General features: G+C 31.3%; 1 protein-coding gene across 6 annotated transcripts; it reads right to left on the bottom strand.

Moving 5' to 3' along the window:
* On the bottom strand, positions 1 to 16,100 carry LOC127732716 (ankyrin repeat and EF-hand domain-containing protein 1-like). Of its 6 annotated transcripts, none has more exons than XM_052241902.1 (10): positions 16,022 to 16,100; positions 15,190 to 15,698; positions 13,110 to 13,309; positions 12,312 to 12,585; positions 10,794 to 11,604; positions 9,728 to 9,954; positions 8,660 to 8,865; positions 7,994 to 8,056; positions 3,863 to 3,892; positions 1,544 to 1,692 (listed from the first exon to the last, which is right to left on the bottom strand). In XM_052241902.1, exons 2-9 carry the CDS (start codon positions 15,533 to 15,535, stop codon positions 3,890 to 3,892), a joined length of 2,130 nt encoding a protein of 709 aa, XP_052097862.1. In that variant the 5' UTR covers positions 15,536 to 15,698; positions 16,022 to 16,100; the 3' UTR covers positions 1,544 to 1,692; positions 3,863 to 3,889. The 6 variants fall into 6 exon arrangements, with proteins under 6 accessions (XP_052097859.1, XP_052097860.1, XP_052097862.1 ...); XM_052241901.1 differs by lacking the exon at positions 3,863 to 3,892 and adding an exon at positions 4,207 to 4,240; XM_052241899.1 differs by lacking the exon at positions 3,863 to 3,892 and having other exon boundaries at positions 1 to 1,692.
* Positions 16,101 to 22,208: the final 6,108 nt, after the last annotated feature.

Below are 22,208 nucleotides of genomic sequence, written 5' to 3' on the forward strand. Positions count from 1 at the left end.
CCAAATTGTTAACATTTTATTTATCTTAAGACTTGAACAATTGTCTCTGGCAAACAACAAAACAAGAGTTTGTGTGCCAAAGGAAAAACAATACATGTATATCACAATGTTATTCAGATAAATCAGCAGATTATAGTAAAATAAACATTATGGTTGTTTCAATTTTTCCATCAAATACAGAACAATGTTTCATATATTTCAAATAGACCGTTAATTAAATCTAGTACATTTACACTTTGGACAATCATGCATCATGGTCAGATGGACCTTCTAAACCCAAGGTTCAGGGTCTCAAAATTTATTTAGTTTATAATAAAGAAAATATGTGCCCATGTCCCTTTTTGTTACATCTAGTCTGTTCAAGTTAACCTTGATCAAGAGTTATTTAGGAAACTTACTTTCTGATCCTGAATCAGTTCACTTTACCCATTTACAACTGAGCAAATTTGTTTTCAATAACAATTGATTTTTGAAATAGCCCTTAATAAAATTTGAGTTGAACAGACTAGTTGCAAGAAGATGGGCTAAGTTAAGTTATATTTGTGGAAAATATTTTTTCTTAGTATCTTCATTCTTATAGTTGTTCTTTTTTTAGAACTTAGGGGATCATTTATTGCTCAAATAAAACCAAATTGTTATATAAAAATTTGTTGAAAAAAATTTAAGTATTTGGAAATGCCAATGTAAACTGTAAAATTACAAAATTAATAGGTAGCTTCACATTTTTGTATTCCAAACACATTTAAGTATTGTTTAGAGATACAAATTTTCGTTAATTTATTAAAAAGCTAGATCATTGAAACAAATTCAGACAAATTATAAGCACATATTTCAACATAAAAAGTAACCAATGTATCTTAAAATAAGTAAAACTGTCAGGCACATTCATAAATATCACACAAAATTTGAAGTCAATATTATCACAGAATGAACCAGCAAATAAAATACATGTATTGGCATTCATAAACTCTGAAAATATATAATAAACAGTAATATTTACATAAAAAATATGAGTGACATGAAAATAAATCTATGGAATTCTTGTAAATAGGGAATTCAAAACATGACTATTCAGAAAACAAAATATTTTATAAATTATTCCATCTGAAAAAGTCTTTAGAACATCATTTTCAGTAGGTGAAATTTGTGTACTTCTTAAAGATAATGGTGCTTTACACAATTTTCAAACGTTTTCAATTTAACTGAATTCAGTAATTAAAGGCCACAGATGATTTATTGTAAAATTTACAAAGAAACATTCCTTTTGTTTGGCACAAGACTTAGCAGTTGAAAGATGGAAGATATTGTCTTTTCCATTTAAAAAAAAAGATTTATATTAGAAAAATATGGTAATTTACATATTCAAAATTTGTTTGTTAAATAATGAACTATGTGTAATAAAACTAATCAGTCATCTTCATTTTCCATGGCTTTACATCGATTAGAAACATTTTTATTGAAGGGCATTTGAAAGTCATCAAAGTCCACTTCCCATGTAAACTGGTCCCGTTTCTTCTGTTTTTCTTGTAGTAAATCTTCAGTTGTTGGTTGTGGTACCCAGGCTCTTAAAGGAATATATGTTATATCTTCTTGTTCATCTAAACCCTGGGCAAGTGCTGAAGCAGCACGTAATATTGATCCTTTTCTTTGTCTTGGAGGCCCATCTTCGAAATCTCTTGTACCATATGGATTCTGTAAAAGAGAGTAGCATTAAATTATTTCAATACAAAATAAAAATATTAAAATCTAGTCTTCTATATCAATAATAGTGCATTAAATGTGTATTGATGCACAAATATATTTTTGAGAATAAATTCACATTGTATGTAAAGAACATCAAAATTCAAAAATAAAAACTGGCTTTTATGAATGTGTTTTCCATGCAAAGCATAAGTGCGTAAATATTAATACCATTATAACACATCCTGTGATTTTAAATGTATTTTTTAAAAAAGGGTTAGAAAAGAAATAATGCAATGTTACTGTTAACCGCACTTAGTTAATCTATAAATGATTTTTTACCAGTACAAGTACTACTAGTTATAAACTAGTAACCAATACTTATTTTTCTATTTTTTTTTAGGAAAAATTCAAGCAAAGTTTCAAACTGCTATTGCACAAAATTATCCTTTTATTCTGATTCTTATTTCAATATATGCTATTATAGAAGTTTATATTCAGTATCCTGAATTTCTAAGTACATTTTTTTACAATCATAATTTAAAGACAGAGAAGGACTGATAGCTGACCATGTTAATTTGAGAGAATGTTAAGGCAGTGCATTATTGTAAATAAAACTGTTCTTAAAAGTAAATAAATCCATTTTACTGCAAAGAAGGTTTAAAAAACCTTAAAAAATAATAGTATCAGAAACAAGCCATTATTACATTTGTCTATGAGCTGAAACATGGCAAGAACAAGATGTTTTGTATTGTAGTTATATTCTTTAAATGGTGTTTTATTGAAATAGCATTTTTGTGATCATCAAAATGTAATTTTGTGACTTTCTATTAGCTAATAATGTTGAAAGTAACATATAAAAGAAACACTCTGTGATAACAAAATTAAAACTGTCACAACAATGATTAGAGACATTAATTGTCACAAGCAATACTATACTATGAATCATAATGACTGACTATATTAATGATGTTTGCATATGATAGAAGTGAGATATAGTCTGATATACATATCAAACATTGGTTGAAAAAGAAATGGACAAATTCATTTGAACTGTAGTTAATATACACATTTTGTTTTCTACAGTACACAGAAAACTTCATGAAAGTTATTATTTAATAATTACTAAATGAACAACATTTGAAGAAAATATTAATATATATTTCATAAAAACATTAATTATTCACTGAAAAAGTGCATACAAATCTATAGTTTTAAATCAAACAGTAATAAGAGTTTGATTTAAAACTATAGATTTGTATGCACTTTTTCAGTGAATAATTAATGTTTTTATAAACTAAATTTTAAACATTCTGAAACAGTCTAAAAGTGCCACAGAAATTTTCTGACATGCAGTATTTTACTGCTATATCTATGGTTTATTTTATATGATCAAAACAAATATATTTTCATAAGTGATGTGAAGAAATGTTTTTTTTTGTCAGATACAATAAGGTGAAACATGATTGCATGCTTTATCACACTTTGCCATGATCTTATATTAGAGTCATGCTTTTTCATAAATTCCTTAAATAATAGAATTCTGTACTATAAATGGAACTGTAACACATTTTTTTCAGTCTTGTTACTTTACCTAAGAGAACTGTTCTTATGACTATGAGACATTGATTTTTTTCAACACAAATAGCATTCAAATAAAAAAACATTATTACCAGTATATTTATGTGACTTTAAGTAGGTAATGATAAAATATATCCTGTAACTTATTTTGAAATTTCCCTTGATTTATTTGATATTTATGAAAACAACTACCAAGCAAATAAATATGTCCATTTTGCTTTTTAATAGTAATGAAATTAATAACATTAAATATTAGATTACAGTAGAGGATTTCACACAGGCACCCAAAGACAAGGGGAGATAATATGATTATTAAATAATTTCTATCACCCCTTGCTTGAAGAGCATGACTTGCTTCATGAAAAAAACTATCAATTCAGAAAAGTGACAATTGAATGAACTTGTATATTTAAAAAAATGCAGTTTACACTTTATGTAAGGAGGTCTCTAATATAGTTATAAAATTGATTTTTCAGAAAGCAAATCATTTACAGTTCAGCTAAATTAAACATAATTAATCTAAATATCTAGATGCAGAGTGCTTATTTAAAGACTGGCAGATAGTAGTATTTATAAAAAAAAAAATTCTACATATCATTACCCTTTGGTTCTAAACAGCTTATCTTGATTACTATACAAAAATAAAATTATAAATTATAAAATAAGAAATTAGCTCAAAATGCATCCAGAATATCATTGTGACCATCAAAGCTTTAATACCACACCATAATTAAAAAGGTGATTTCAGCACACTGAGGCCAAACCAAAAACATTTCTAGATTCTCATCCCCTATCAAATATTTGTATTACTGTTGTATAGGTAATAAAGATTATGGGAATGCATACCCCTTATTTTTCTCAGATGTAAATTTTGTAATATACCCGATGTATGATAAGGGGATGACAATCTAAAATCAATTTTATAGTTCTTGCCAAATTGCTTACATCAATTTGATGCTGAGGATGCTCTTGAGGGTACCTGTGTAAAAATCCAAAATATCAATGACTTAAATGTGTATACAAGGTAGGCAAGGACATCAGTTTTATTTTTAAATGTGATGCCATAATGAGTATTTTTTAAATTCAATATTTTTCATCTTCTTACTTAACCTTTTAAATAAGACTGGCTAATTGTTAAATAAAATTTATTGAAATTATATATATACTGTCTATGCATTCCAACTCATCAACATTAAAATTAACATTTTTTACAAATTCAGATTCAATATTTTATTTAATATCATATCATATTACCATGGGAATGTACCATTCGTACTCAATAAAATGTTTAAAAAGTATCTAATGAAAATTATAAAACAACTAAATTTAGAAACAAAAACAATACAACAAATTAAAACAAAATTCTCAAGGGAGATAACTCACACAGTGAAGAAAACTCCAATAATTCTGAAGTGCAAGATATGTCCATATATATATATATCTATTTGATATATTAAATGATGACAACAGGAATATGGCAATATTTGTCAATCAGATTTCAGATTTTGAAACATTACCAAACATGTTGAAGACCAACTAACTACAGTTGATTTGGACAACATTTAACACAATTTAAAGTTGCAATGTCCCCCGTGTTGCACATATTTGATCTTTCCAAGGACAATAAATAAAAAAAACTCTTTTTTCCTCTTTAAAACCTTTTACAAATATCTTAGAAAAATAAAGGCTTGAGAGCAAATATAATTAATATTTCCAAGGGGCATAACTCCTTTAATAATATTTGATCGGCACTGATTTTCAAACTTATCAGATACATTGCTGATATAAATTTGATAAAAATCTGGCAAGAATTGTATACATGAGAGCACTAACAATGCAATATTTCATATAATTAATATTTCCAAGAGGCATAACTCTTTTAATAAACTGTTATCACAGAGATATGTCTCGCCTTTTTGTAATTTTGATAATGCAAATGTTGAAATTAAAATTGCAATACTTTAACATGTAAGTAATGCAAATATTCAAAGTCGATGAACCATGACTGAAGGTACATGGCTAAACAATCTCCATGGAATGAGATGGCTAATCAATCTCCATGGAATGAGATGTGCCAATGCTAATACAACTGCATACCAAATACCATTGACTTATTATAAGTCGTTCCCTTTAAACAAACCTAAACACAAACATTAACTTGTAAACTATGTAAAAGTTTCAAAGTCAATGAACCATGATCAGGGGTGGGGCTATATAATCTCCATGGAAACGATACTTGCAAATGCCAATAAATTTGCATACCAAATATCAATAAATGTGGATAGTGTCCACATGTGGACACAGATGATGCCCCCGCTTGCATATCATATAGTTATAAAGGGACATAACTGAAGAACAATAAAAGTGACGCTACCCAAATTTGAACTTGATCTGAGTTTTGTGGTAATAAGCATTGTGTGTAAGTCTCATAACATTTGGTTGAGGCTATCTTAAGTAGAGAACAGAAACTAAAAATTCAGCAATTTTTCTATTTGTAAACGCGCATAACTCTAGAACGGTTGTGTGTAAGTTTTATAACATTTGGTTGAGACAAACTAAAAAATTCAGCAATTTTTATGTTTATAAAGGGACATAACTCAAGAATGGTAAAAGTGTCGCCACCAAATTTCGTACTTAATCTGTATTATGTAGTAATAAGCATTGTGTATAAGTTTCATAACATTTGATTGAGGCAAACTAAAGTTAGAAAACGGAAACAAAAAATTTGTTCTTGATCTTAGTTTTGTGGAAATGAATATTGTGTATAGGTTTCATAATGTTTGGTTGGGGCAGACTTAAGTTACAGAATGGAAACTAAAAATTTTGCAATCTTTCGAATTATAAAGGGGCATAACTAATTAATGGTTAAAGTGACACTTCCCAAATTCAACTTGATCTGTGTTTTATCACTGGAAGTCAAAATTAAACATTGCATTGTATAAAGCATTGATTGTAGTTGATTCAACTATAATCATGGACAAAGGAAGATAAAATTACTTCACATTTAGAAGAAAATAAATATTTTGCAATTTTTTCATTTATAAAGGGCCATAACTCTAGAACAGTTAAAGTGACGCCACCAAAATTCAAACTTGATCTGTGTTTTGTGGTAATAAGCATTGTGTATAAGTTTCATAACATTTGGTTGAGGCAAACTTAAGTTAAAGAACGGAAACTAAAAATTTTGAAATTTTCCATTTATAAAGGGGCATAACTCTAGAACGGTTGAAGTGATGCCACCAAAATTCAAATTTGATCTGTGTTTTGTTGTAATAAGCATTGTGTATAAGTTTCATAACATTTGGTTGAGGCAAACTCAAATTAGAGAACGGAAACCAATATTGGGACGTACAGACGGACGTATGTACAGACGGAGAAGGGTAAAACTTAATGCCCCCACCGCTACGGCAGGAACATAATGACTTAACATTAGCAGTTCATCTTAAACTGATCTAATCACAAACTAATACATGTAAACTAAGCAAAAGTTTCAAAGTAAATAGACCATGACTGAGGGGGCGGGGCCAAATATTCTCCATGGAAATGAGATGAGCTAATGCTTATACAACTGAACACCAATTAACATTGGCCTACCACTAATGGTTCCCCTTGAACTGACCTAATCACAAACTAATACATGTTAACTTAGCAAAATTTTCAAAGTCTATAGACCATGACTAAGGGGGTGGAGCCAAATAATCTCCATGGAAATGAGATATGCCCATGCTTATACAACTGCATACCAAATATCATTGACCTACCACTAGTGGTTCCCCATAAATTGACCTAATCACAAACTAATACATGTTGACTATGAAAAGTTTCAAAGTCAATTGACCTTGACTGAGGGGACGTGGCCAATTAAACTCCATGGTAATGAGATGTGCCAATGCTAATACAACTGCATACCAAATATCATTGACCTACCACTAGTGGTTCACCATGAACTAGACCTAATCACAAACTAATACATTGTTGACGCCGCCGGAAACAGCATACCTATGTCTCCCTTTTTGACTCCGTCAAGGCGAGACAAAAATAGTTTATCGGCACTGATTTTCATACTTGTCCAAGACATTGCTGATATAAACCTATGATATAAGTTTAATAAAAATCTGGAAAAAATTGCACATGTGAGAGTGCTAAGAAGCCTGGACAACAGATGGACACCTGGTATTTCTGTGTCCCCCTCACCACATGGAGCTGGGAAAATAAATAGATATCTTTTTGGTCAAGTTATAAAAAATTAAAAATATTTTCCCTAAAAGAATCTTATAAAATGAGAAATGTTTTGATCACCAAATATGTTTCCATATCTGAAATTGGTTTCCCATGCCATTTTTTCTCTCAAAAAGTTGATTTAAGGGGGATTAGATCATTAGATATGCTCTAATGTTTGTGAGTGATAATTAAAAAAAAAAGATGACAAAGTTGAAGATTAATGTGCAAATTAGAAACATTTTTTTTATGGGTAGGTAGACTTAAATTGTCAAATATCTTAACAAATGTTGAAATATATAGTAGAAAAAACATTAGCCCTTGCATTTGTATGTGTCATCATGTAATATATTAGAAAATATAATCCAAATAATACCACAGAGTAATAATATAATCCAAATAATACCAGAGTTATAAGTAATACCACAGAGTAAAGACTAATATTCCTGAACCTTATATAAAAGATAATTTATACTATAATCTATACAGATATGACCACTCCCTAATGGCTTACAATTGATGATTGTTGGTCTGTACCCGTAGTGGTACCTGTGGTCGTTAAACGTTCTCCTGTTTGCTGTAATAATTCATTTAGTTTTTTAAATGACTCAACAACAAAAAATGCTAAACAAAATAAGTAACTCCCACTATGGTTTCTAAAACTTTGAATTTTTACATGCATACTTTTATTTCTTAGTGAGAAAAGAATTCAAAGTGCAAATTTACCTAATAGACATATAGGTCTATAATTGCACTTAAAGCCAAACTTTAGACACATTGTGCAATGAAATCATTTTGAGCAAAATGAGTTACATGAAAACTGTGATATATCATGCATAATTTTTTCATTAGTAGTAAGAATTTTCTACAGCCTGCAAGAAACAAGGTTCAACACCATAAATAAATGTCTTAGTGTTAATTAACTTTACCTTTCGGTTTTAGATGTATATTTTTCCTAATGTCAATACTGGCACATAAATATTTGAAGAGAAGAACATTTAAGTATTAAATGATGGTGTTCAACAAGACAAGGGATACATCCTACATGAAAAGAATGCTGTAACAAATTAAATGCTATAAACTAAATTTATGTAAATACGTTAATCTGGTTGTTTTTTAATCAAATGGATTGATATAACATTTTGTACAAATCTTGTCTTGGTTGTTCTGGTTTTTTTACCTGTGAAGCTGGAGCTTGATTTTCTTTCTGATCTCCTGGCCCTGAAGCTGGTCTAGCTGTTTTAGCCCCTCCTTTGCCTTTACCTCCTCCTTTTCCCTTTCCCCCTTTCTTGTCACTTGGAGTGGGTAAACTCTCCCATTTAGACTGAACTACATCTATAACCCTTGGATCAGCCCAAGCTAAAGCTAAATCCATTGGATTGTGACCTAGTTTTAAAAACAATAAATGAAACATAGTATTGGGCAGTTTATATCTGGTAATAGATCATAGAACATGAATGCCACTGTTAACAATTTTTTTGTATCTTGAAAAACTACAACCCAAATAAATTCTAAGTTCATTATAGCTTGTTCATTAAGACTTAATGCCACTTCTTTTACATTAATGCAATTTTATGAACCAGTCGGTTAAATTTACTGGTGACGGAAAGAGGAATACCCATGATTTACAACAAACCTTTTATTTTATTACCAGTAATGTGTTAAGGTAGATTGGGTGTCTTTTTCTGAGCATCCCTTCTGGGCATGATGCAAGTATTTTATCAAGTATCATTCAATATACAACAGAAACATCTAAATCTTGAATTTATAAAAAAATTCAAGTGTCATTAAGGGTTTTTAAATTTTTCAGAAAATAATCGTTTTAAAATCAAGGGCAGATATATTTTTAGAAAATAAGGCCCATAACCCCTATCTTTATTTGATATTTTGGTATTATTTATGAAAAGCAATTCTCTCATTGAATTTTAACCAATTCTATTGTTTAGTGTTTCCTCAATAAGGGAAAATTAAGTTTCCTCTATATAACCTATATAAAATAAATGTGATTTGTTAATTAAAATATGTTTTAACTAAAAAGCAATTTCTGTGACCCCCAGTTTTTATATTGAAATTTGAAAGTACATTGACCCAGAAGTCTTTTACAGAAGTTTAAGAAAAATCTATTGCCGAACATTTAGACCCCAGCTACCTTAATTTTTTTTCATCTGGTTGAAGGCATCACTGAAATATAGGGTTTTAATATAACCATTTAAATGTCAGAAAATATTGTACTACTATATATTTTTACCTTTCTTATTTTCAGTTTGAACTCTGACTCCTCGGCTAATTAGGTAAGCCACCACATTCTCTTTGGAACTCTCTATAGCTCTTGTTAGTGGTGTTCCACCATTCATTGTTGTGGCATCTATTTCTGCACCATGCTCAATCAGAAATTCTACAACATTTAACTGACCAGAATGACAGGCATGGTGCAATGGCGTCCACTTAAAATTGTCTCGAGCATTTATATTGGCACTAGAAAACAGAAAACATTATACATATAGAGGTTGGTTTAAGCTAATAATAGAGACAAAAATTTCTGTGTTAAATTTCTCATATAAACAAAAACATTTAAAAAACCTCTTATTAATCTTCAACAATATTAAAATAAGAAAAACAGTGTTCTTGTACTTTGTATAGAAACAAAAAGAACATTACATGTACAAATGTATGAATCTTGAGGTGTATATAGATTTGAACATTCAACAAATATACAAATGTTCTGCTTTAAAAAGTTTTTTTTATTGCCTCAGTGATCTCATGGTAGCTTGCTTATCTGAAGTTGGGAATAATTTTTAATCCCCAACAAGGTTAATTGATTTTAACATGTCTTTTGCATTTAATGTGTTGGTTTATTGAGTTGATGGGCTTACATCATGTATGTCTCATTGATTTTTACACCACATCATCTCATTTATTTTTATTCTCTGCATTTTGGAGTAAAAACAAAAGATGGTCAGCTCAGAGTTACGACAATGTGTCTTGGTGACAACTGACATGTCTTCTTGTGAATTTTTACCTTGTGAGCTAGCACAAATCTGATTCAATATGTTGTTTACAGGTCTAGACCGTCTAATGCAAAACAGTGTATATTCATATGACATCAACATATCATCAACCTAAATAGCATGTAATTTTAACTTCTAAACATTAAGTACAAATCAATTAAACAATCAACCCTAATTTTTGACAATAAGCATAAACTTTTAAGAAAGTTAAAACATGTACAAAAATTTTACAAGAACCCATTGAAATATATGTAACTTTTAGTGTGACCATGAACTTCAATTGTTATATACCAGTATGTAACCTACCCATTTTCGAGCAGAAATTTGACCATTTCCAGATTCCCAGCTGAACATGCACACATGAGAGGAGTTTTATAATACTTGTCTCTGGTATCAACATGTGATCCTTTCTGGAATGCAGTCCTAAGAGAATCAAAGTCACCATTTTTAGTAGCATCAGTAACATTTATGTACATCCTTTCTGGATGTTGTAGGTACCAAGATGAATCATCCTGAAGAGGATGGTGAGGTGGCTTGTCTCTATCAAATCTTCCAGTGTCAGTGAAATTTATGTGTCTCTCAATAAACATTTCTGGAGGTCCTCCACCATATGTTCTAGGTCCATCCTCTTTCACACACACTGGCATCACCAATTTGAATTTTCCTTTCTTCTTTCCTCCTTTCTTACCACCCTTCTTTTTCTTTTTCTTGCCTTCAAATGCACTCATAAGATAGTTTTTATTTACCCACTTTTTAGCCCCAATGAAATCATTGTAATCAACATTTCCATCATGAGCTTTATCATGAGCTAGAATTAATTTCTTCATATCCTCCTCTTCAACTGGAGCATTCATACCTTGTAGCACATCACTAAATGATTCTTTCATGATTTTACCACTGTCTTCAGTATCAAATGCTTGAAATCTGTCTAATAGTTTCTTCTGCTTTTCATAAACCCAGTCATACAACTGGATTGCCCAAGGTTCATTGTTCTTTCCAACTTTACCAAATGACTTTTCAGCTTTTCGACATTCTTTCATTGCTTCTTTATTGTCTTTGTCTTTGGCTATATTTTTTGGAACATCACCATCATTATTCTTTGGTTTGGGATTACAGCCTATATTCAAGATTAAATAAAAAAGAAATGATTTGTGTAGGAATTTATTTTAGTCTTCATTCCAACATTATAGAATAGAATATCTTTTATTTCCATAAGAAGTACCCTCAAGTGAAAAAGTGCATACAATGTATGACAATAAAGTTACACTTTATAAATATAAGGGGGGAAAAGCATTTTTTGTTATTGTGGAAAATCCCCAAATTTGATGCAATGCATGTACAGTACTACGTTGTTTGCATGGAATTTATTTTCTCCAACAATTTTATCTACAGTAAAGGTAATTTAATCTTGTTATTTGCTTCTACTGAACAGTATCCATGATAAAAGTTAACTTATTTTGTATTTTTTCTCTCTTATTGCATTCAAGGCAACAGTAAGCTAATCTTGTTATTTGACTATACCATTGGTGTCAATAGGATTTTTTATTAGTTATACATTTGTACCATAACAAATAATGAATCCACATGGAGTAAGATCATATACAAAGCTGATACCAGTAAGTGATGTAAATCTTACCCGTTTTCATTTATCACTTATTTAATATCTCCGCATTTACCAATAATGTAGTTTCTATAGTTTTGTTTCCTTCCTCCCTACGAACCTTATCTACATACCCTATTTTTTTTTTGTTAGGAGGCTGGAAGCAAATTATTCTATATTTTTGCCTAAAGCATTACAAGTCAAACTGTAATAACCTTACTTACCTCTTTGTACAAGGAATTTACAAAACATTCCATGTCCATGTAGGGCAGATAAGTGTATTGGGTTGTTATTGTCCGAGTTGTACTGGTCAAACTGTGCACCATACCCAGCCATACAGGCCAAGACTAGTAGATTACCGCTCTGACAGGCATAATGTGCAGCATGGCCATGTTTAATGTCAATAGCATTCACATCACCACCAGCCTCTAGGATAGCACGAACAACCTTTACACTACCACTAGCTGCTGCTGCCATAAGTGCATTTTTTCCAGTTTTCTGCAAAAATGAATAACAAAATCTTAATCTGCACAAAAACAAGGTATCAAACATCGTTAATTATCAGATTTCATATGGAGAAAAGGGTTAAGAATTGAATGATTCTTTTTGTAGTTTTATTGGGGTGTAAAATCTTTGAAAGAAGTATATTTAGTTCTAAATATGAAGCATTCAATTCTTATAATTACATATTCATGCTACAACCATGCAATAAGAGTTTTAGCAAATTTTTTGTTTGTTTTCCTATGCAATGATGTAACGATGTCATGACAAGCATATGTCATGAATGTTAAATTTTATTGAGAGACGCTTTTTGATATTGGAATGTCTAGCAATTGCTTTCAGCCAATCAAAAGTATTGATTCTTATGAAACATACATGTAATGTTATCATATAAATATGAATGAATCAGATTTTACTGTTGAATGTGTATTAATCTAAAATAAGTCAAGACAATCCAAATTAATTAGAAATTGCATCATAAATCAGCCAAAATTCCCAATATATTCTGTTGTTAATCTTACTTCTTGTTTGGCATTAGGTTCAGCTCCTTTTTCCATTAGCAATATACAAGTATCCTCATTTTCTGAAGCAGTTTCACAGGAAAACATAAGAACAGGTATACCTTCTTTGGAGATATTGTTGATATCAGCACCATTTTCTACTGCAATTTCTAAACATTTAGAATGTCTTTCTGTTGGTGTTATACAGTAAAACAATATACCTGAAAAGAAATACACATAAAACCTATAACAAGAGTGCACACGCTGAAATGTCTCGCCTTCTTTCCTAATCATTGATATTATGTTGATAGTCCTAAATATAAAGCTATATTACAACTGTCACATAAACTTAACATTAACCAAGTAAACTAAACATTGACCAATGAACCATGAAAATGAGGTCAAGGTCAGATGAACCATGCTAGGCAGGCATGTACAGCTAACAATTCTTCCATACAACAAATATAGTTGACCTATTGCTTATAGTTTAAGAAAAACAGACGAAAACACAAAAACTTAACACTGAGCAATGAACCTTGAAAATGAGGTCAAGGTCAAATAAAACCTGCGTGACTGACATATAGATCATAAAATATTTCCATACACCAAATATAGTTGAACTATTGCATATAGTATTAGAAAAAAAGACCAAAACTCAAAAACTTAACTTTGACCACTGAACCATGAAAATGAGGTCAAGGTAAGATGACACCTGCCAGCTAGACATGTACACCTTACAATCATTCCATACACCAAATATAGCTGACCTATTGCATGCAGTATTAGAAAAAAAGACCAAAACTCAAAAACTTAACTTTGACCACTGAACCATGAAAATGAGGTCAAGGTCAGATGACACCTGCCAGCTAGACATGTACACCTTACAATCATTCCATACACCAAATATAGTAGACCTATTGCATACAGTATAAGAAAAACAGACCAAAACACAAAAACTTAACTATAACCACTGAACCATGAAAATGAGGTCAAGGTCAGATGACACCTGCCAGTTGGACATGTACACCTTACAGTCCTTCCATACACCGAATATACTAGACCTATTGCTTATAGTATCTGAGATATGGACTTGACCACGAAAACTTAACCTTGTTCACTGATCCATGAAATGAGGTCGAGGTCAAGTAAAAACTGTCTGACGGGCATGAGGACCTTGCAAGGTACACACATACCAAATATAGTTATCCTATTACTTATAATAAGAGAGAATTTAACATTACAAAAAATCTCAACTTTTTTTTCAAGTAGTCACTGAACCATGAAAATGAGGTCAAGGACATTGGACATGTGACTGACGGAAACTTCGTAACATGAGGCATCCATATACAAAGTATGAAGCATCCAGGTCTTTCATCTTCTAAAATATAAAGCTTTTAAGAAGTTAGCTAACGCCGCCGCCGCCGCCGCCGGATCGCTATCCCTATGTCGAGCTTTCTGCGACAAAAGTCGCAGGCTCGACAAAAGCATGTAATAATAGTGACATTTACATGTATAATATATACTTTGAAAATTATGTGACCTCTTAATTATATAAATTAAATTGTAATAATTTACTTTTTTATCAAAACATCATTATTTAAAAACTAAAGTTCCTTGATATCTTTTGGTCTTCTTGTCCAGAGCTATATCTTTTTCAAGAAATCAAAATTATGATTCCAAAATCATGTGTCTATCATTGAAGACAATATGCCCATCTCAAAAACCTGTTTTTATTTTTTGAAATGGTGTTGTTGGGCTACTGTCTTCATATTCCCAATTACATGTTGTGTTGGCGGTGTTATTGACACAAGGGGTTTACGATACTACAGGAAAAAAATTCAATATGAATTTTGTATTATATGTTCAGTTGTTGGGGCTTAGAAGAATACAATTACATGCATCTCTTTTTGAAACCTTTTTCTAGTGATTAATTCTTGGGGAAATTGTAAGTTCATGAAAAGGTCAAACATAGAAATGTTTTGAATACAGAGATGAACAACTGAAAAATCACTAAATTTACTCTTTCAAGAAAAGTACTTGTTTTGGAGGCAACAAGTTTTCAATTATTAGCATGCATACAAGTGTACAGTTATGTTTTTACCTTTTCCTTCCAAATCTGTTAGTTTCATGTTTGCACCATTTTTACAAAGCTCTACCAGACATTCAACATGACCATACTCAGCTGCTCGCATTGCAGCTGAACGCCCCTTGAAGTCCATCACATCTGGATGTGCACCAAGCAGCAATAAAAATCTTATCATGTCATCATCATTTGAAGTTGCTGCAACTCCAAGAGCTGTCAAACCATCATTCTGATCATTATAATTGACTAGATGAGGTACTCCATGGAGTGTCATTTTCTCTATAGATTCTTTGTCCTTTTCCCTCACACATTGCAAAAGTTTGCATACTTGCAGTGTTTCAAGTCTTGTTTGAGCAATAGGCATCTTGAATCTGCTATAAATCTAATGTTTCCGTGTGTAATTTGCTTTAATACAAAAATGTGTTGTTCTTCATGAATTAATTAGAGAGTTCCACCAATTGCTGGCAGCACCTATTGAACCATCTATTAATCAATTCACAAGCATCAGTGATTAATGGCATTCCCACCTGTTTATGATAAAATAGGAGTTAGATAAATATTTGAATATGCCTTTAAAATAACTGTATTGACAGTCTTTTAAATGTAGCAGATATAAATTGGGCCTTCTTTAACTTAAACTTTGAGGGTCCAAACCTTAGCTAACTAAGTCTCATCCAAAAAACCTAAAACTAAAGTAAAAGAATGTAATAACTTGTTCAAATGCTCATGATCACCATCTAAACAAATGCTAAGAATTTCTAAGGATTTTTTAATCGTTATGCACAAAGGTTGAATATGTTAGGAAAATAAATAATCATTATTAATGTCATTTAAATTTACCAATACCCACATTTCTTTACTTGGATAACGCCATATTTTGTTGTAGCAGTTGCCAAGGAAGACGGAAGTTACCTCGCACCTGCACTGGAGCGCCTCTACCGAGTTACCTACTCTTGATGTAACAAATTAGAGCAAAACAATTTAAAAAATAAATCTAGGACGTACGTCCTTCACGTCTTTATCTAACGTACTGTATAACAAATCTTTGCAAGTCCACACCAGTCCACTTTTCAGTCTTCATTTGCATTTGAAAATAAATAGATAATAAAATTACAACAAATAGAAAACTATTTCAAACCGTTTTAGCTTACACAGAAAAAGTAAAGTTGGTATCATCTGGGACTAATATATTATGTATCGGTCCCAGGTATTATTTTAGACATTTTAGTAAAACTTATTTTTATTTACAACTAATATTACCATAAAAAAAACTATGTCAAATTTATTTATGATATCTCAGATATCCTTGTTGATATTTGCCAGTTTATCTAATATAAAAAATATTACGTTCATTGACTTGAAACTGGTCTATTTTTATCATATTTCACCATGCCTGAGTCACTTGAGAAATAAGGAGCCAATCGAACTTTCCCGTCATATGATGAAAGGAAAATTACGAATTCGAAAGGAAAAGTCGTTTCGTTTGACATGATGAATTTGGTATGAAGACTGCCATGAGAAATTTAATATAGTTGTCATGTCAAGTTGTAAAAATGCTTGAAATTGTAAGTTAAAAACGTGTCTATGATCATATGTTTTATAAAAGTTAATTTTGAAAAAAAGGAGGAGAAAAATGAGAGAGAACCATATATGTGACGCATCGGTTCGCCCCGCTCTCGATCTGCGAGTAGCCGGGCGGGTTAATGTATGTTGCCATGATAACTGTTTTGTATATATGTTTTATGAACTGACTGTATATATGTTGGATGGAAAAATAAAGATGTGAACGTTCATGTATCCAGTCTTCTGTATTGATATACAACAACATCCCAGTATGGAACCTTACAATTGTCATCTAAAATTGGATTAAGTTTGTGGATTGTAAAACACTGCTATTTATCTATGATGGAATGGTTTTAACAAAAACGAAACACACAAAAGAAACAAACACCATTTTATAATCAACTATTTTAATTACGCCAAACAAACGATTCTAGGATTAAAAAAACGACAAACAATCATAATTTACCAAGTGACTCCCGGTGATTGAGCTAGAGTGTGTATTCTGAGTTTCGGAAAATAAAAAACCATCATACTGTGTTAGAATCTATTCTAAAACTGAACTATATAAAGATGATGCCCTCGCCATAGCTTAAGTCTGGGACTAAAACATCATATATTATCTTCCGTTCTCAGCTTGAGTATATAGTGCAGCCAAAAACAATGATTAAGTAAATAGTAATGTTCTAGCATATACTTAACTTTTGCAAAATTACAGGAGGTAAAAACAGCAATCATTTATGCTACAAAAATGCATACGGTACTAAGTGCCACATCTAGACTAAATAATAACTGTTTTGGTGAATGTTAGCCAGATAAAACACTAACTTAAAATTATATTTATCACACGAAAAGCCATTTCAAGTACAAACAATTTGCATTATATAATAAATAAGACTGGATGTTATGCAAACCATAGCGAGAATCGAAAAATAACGGCGTTTATCATGTATTCGATGAATTCAAATTTTTGATAAAAACTGAAATGAAAAACAAACTTTGTATACTAGTATAACAAACTATTAATGTACCTGTCCCAAGTCAGGAGCCTGTAGTTCAGTGGTTGTCGTTGGATTATGTCTGTCAATATGTTTTTCGTAAATTGTTTTGTTATAAATGAGGCCGTTATAGTTTCCTCAATTGAATTGTTTCATATTTTTCATGTCGGGGCCTTTTAAAGCCCACTATACGGTGTTGGTTTTTCTCATTGTTGAAGGCGTGTGGTTTCTTATAATTTGTAATTGCTTACATCCATTTCATTTGAACTTTGGTGGATAGTTGTCTCATTGGCAATCTGATTATCATATCACATCTCCTTATTTTTCATATTTTTACACATGAAAGTTATTCAGGCACCGGCAGACGTAGGAGGTATAAGCCCTTTTGGAATGAGGAATTAGGAAGTCATTGGAAAAGGGTATGTGAATAGGATATGGCTACGTTTTACTGGTTATAGCAGCAGAAAGCGAACATTAAAGGAAGATTTCTGTCTGCAAAACAAAAAAAAATCCTTTGACAGAATGAATAGAAAGTATAACGACAATAACAATTACAACAACAACAAAAACTGAAAGACAAATTAAATAATATTAAAACCAGAGAGATTTTTTAATGTCGATTGAGAAAATCGAAATTGCAAACGATAGAAAACGTGTTTGGTTGATAATTACGACAGGACGACTAATGACAGAACGAAAATTTTAGATAAATGGAGAAATGACTTTGAGACGTTATTCAAGCGTCACGAAGTTATAAATGATCCATTAGACAGGACAATATGTAGTACTGAAATAAGTGTGACATGTTTAAATTAACCAATTTCCAAAGAAGAAGTATTAGAAGCCCCAATACATGCTAAATTTCGTAAAGCAGCAGGAATAGACAATATATCTGCCGAGGTCCTGAAAAATGACTCAGCAATTTATTCTTTTTTCAAATCATAAGCTAGGAAAGTTATCATTTCAATGGAATAAAGTGGTACAAACTACAGAGATCTGGTGCACGAGGAAAATATGCAATCATTGCACAACTAATTTAGAAGTCATGTTCGTGTTAACAATATCGAAGTTGAGGCTGGTGTGAATCAGGGCTGCATTTTGTCGCCTACACTATTTTATGTGTACTTACACGATTTGACAGAACGTATCAATTCTTTAAACTGTGGCGTGAATATAGACGATATTCAATAAATATTCTCTTATACGTGGAAGATATCCCGTTGAGAGCACACGACCGCGCGAAGAGAACAATTTACAAAGTATGCAGTCAATGTAGTGATAGCTTTATGTTCAAATTGAAAATTGTCTATCAACATTGTTAAGACTAAGTTGTTAATTTTTTACCCCAGTCTTGCAGTTAATCAGACTTTTTGTTCCACTGTTCTGATAACGTCATCGATTATAGTGGCAGTTACAAAAACCTTGGAATATGCATGGATTTATGAACATTCTGACTTTTGTGAAAAAGGCAACAGAATTGGCAAAGACTGCTAGATGTGCCCTAGGAACGTAAATAGAAAAAAAATAGTGCAGGTATGCCGCATAAAGTATATATCAAACTATACTCATCTACAGTAACACCAATATTGATGTACGAAAGCGGTTTGGGGGGGGGGGGGCACTAAGCAGTTTAGTTGTATCACTGCCATCCAAAATAGAGCATGAAAATACTTTCTGTCTTTTTTTTTTAGCATACACAAAATATTGCGATAAGATGGAATATGTGATTGACATCATGTTTAACATAACAGTGTATACACTTTTGTAGACTTTTGTGCCGAATTTTACGTACTTATGAAACCAGAAAATCAATATACAATGTTAAAGTGGAATACATGGCAAAGAAATTGATGTAATTTCTGAAGAGATCATTAATCGTTTGAATGTTAGAGATGCTGTAAATGACTTGTGTCTATATCAACAATACACTTGACGACCGTGACAATACAAAATGATATATACAGAACTCTATATAACATGCAGATCTAAAGCACGAAATGGGAATAAGCTTCGGTCGTATCGTATGCACAAAAACTTTGTGAAAACTGAATCGTACATAAAGTTAAACTTTCCGATAATAGAAAGACGAACTATATGGCCCCTTTTCGCTAAGATAACCCAGTCAGCCTACGCCTACAGTAGAACGTGTTGTGTTTTGTATGATTGTATAGCATTCGAAAATAAAAATAAAATCATTTTCTAATGAAATATCCCTTGTACAGTAATATAGGATATAACGTACATTTATTTCACAAATGCTCTTAACTCAATGCGATTTTTCAAAAATATGAACATAATGACAAATTACTAAATATTATGAATTATACAGATATCCGGCAAATTTTTTGTAAAACTCTGCACAGGATTTTATACTTAGAAAATTATTTTTGCAGTGATCATCAACGTATTTTAGTGTCATCTATGACTTAATTTGAACACAGTAATAGGGATAAAGTAATTAAAGTTTGCATATTTTTAGATATCTATAATTTTACTTTTTAGACTATGTGATATATATATATGAAAATTGTTACTTTATTTTAATTGCAATACTTTGGGAATTTTATCATTCAGTGTCAAATGATAAATGTTTAAAATTACTTATTATAAGAGAATTTATGCTAAGGATTGTTCATTTAATTTTTTTTAATTTGTAAATAAAGATTTCAATTTTTAAATTAGGATTTCGTATATATGATTGTTCTGATCCTTAAAAGGTGTGAAATATTTGTCACTGGGCGTTAAGCTAACAACAATATCCTTCAAACCTGTACAAAATTGAAAACAAAAATGCGGTGCCGGTTTTGCACTTCAACCATCCATCCTTAACCGCATTGGTTAAAGAAGCAAGTAATACCACTTGTCCTGTGATGTATTATATATTGTGTTTTTTTTTTGGGGGGGGGGGGGATAACTGTGCATCCCATTTTAAATGTGATAATCTAAGGCTAAGTTCAGTACACAAAAGTATTTAATCATTGGTCCCTCTAATCAGCAAATCAATAACTTGCATCATGGGACATCCAGTCAACTGATCAATAACTTGCATATACGCACCTAATTTTGGGACCTCCAATCAACAGATCAATAAATGCTAGACATTGTCACAAATAATAACCTGAGATTAACACATGACATTGGAAAATACTATGCTATAATGTGGATAATGCAAGCTAATGTGTGCATTAACTACCCCAGACACACAGCATAGTTCAAGTGTACTTTGTCTTACAAATTAAACACGATATAGTTCATCGTTTCAAAATATGAAACAACATAAAGGTTGTTAAAGTATTACCCCTTCCTAAATCTAAGAACATTTATGATATTCTATGTAAAATGGAAATCTTGTATCAGTGTCTCAAAGTCCAACTAGATAAGATTTTTTTTGGTAATTTCTGACAAAAAACAAATCTAAGTTTTAGAAAATGCAGATAATTTAAATCTTAATTGCATTAGATTTGTTTGAAACTCGAGTATTTAATGAGGTCCATAATTAAGTATGTGCCAAAACAAGAAAATATATATTAGTAAGATGCAGATTTATAGACTTCGTTTAGAGCTCGAGGCGAGTTGTCCTCTAAATAAGTCGCCGAATACAGTTGAAAAATGGGGGGTGGGGGTGCAGTTGAATAATGAAAAGTATTACGTTTTTCCCCTCTGGACAATAAATTTAAGCACACCTTCTTCGCTTAATTTGTCTATATGCTTATTCTTGAGAGAAAGTAAAGATATTATCCATACTCAATAACCTTTTAAGTTATGATTTATCATGGACCGAATTAGAGGGCAACATATAGTTTTCAATAGTAGACAGGTGGCTACACAATACATCAAGCTCTAATAATAAATAACAGGCGCTAGGGAAAAATCGATTTTCTGTATCTTATTTGTTTTAGTGTTTTGATTTTTTTTAGAACAGTAAATACCCCTTATTATTTTAACTTATTTTTACTGATCTAATGTGCTCTTGCTGTTATCCATACGATATTACACTATATAGTTTAAATATGATGGCCCTCTATTTTGATTTTCCACACATATGGATAAGACTAAGAACACATTAAAAACGTGAAAATAAATTAAAATATAAAGGAATGTTTACTAAAGAAAAATGTAAAACACAAACAAATAATATTGAAAAAGGGGGTCCATTCCCCAGTACGCCGTTGGACAAAATTACGTAAGTTTTGTTTCATAAACGTGTCCATTTCTTTTAAAACACGGTATTTCTCGATAAATATCCCGGAATAACTTAACATGATACTACTACAAACACCTTACACAGAACAAGATATCCTTAGCTGGCTTCTGGATTGCTTTATATCACGCTTCGTTCCGTCAGTTTTGTCGGTGGTTCTCTCCGAGCAATCCGACTTCGATCCTCCACCAATAAAAACTGACCGCCACGAAATAGCACATAATGCTGAAAGTGGCGTTAAACACCAATCAATCAATTAGTCATTTTGGTAAAACTAT

The sequence above is a fragment of the Mytilus californianus genome, unplaced genomic scaffold (genome assembly GCF_021869535.1).
Source record: "Mytilus californianus isolate M0D057914Y unplaced genomic scaffold, xbMytCali1.0.p SCAF_26, whole genome shotgun sequence".
Taxonomy (NCBI): Eukaryota; Metazoa; Mollusca; class Bivalvia; order Mytilida; family Mytilidae; genus Mytilus; species Mytilus californianus.

Bases quoted from the DNA above. Each gene is read 5' to 3' on its own strand.
- LOC127732716 (XM_052241899.1), bottom strand. From the start codon at position 15,535: ATGCCTATTGCTCAAACAAGACTTGAAACACTGCAAGTATGCAAACTT. The intron at 8,057-8,659 runs GTAAAAAAACCA...GAATTATTACAG, and splicing joins ATCAAGCTCCAGCTTCACAG to CAAACAGGAGAACGTTTAAC. The intron at 1,693-7,993 runs GTAAGCCATTAG...TCTCTTTTACAG, and splicing joins CAGACCAACAATCATCAATT to AATCCATATGGTACAAGAGA.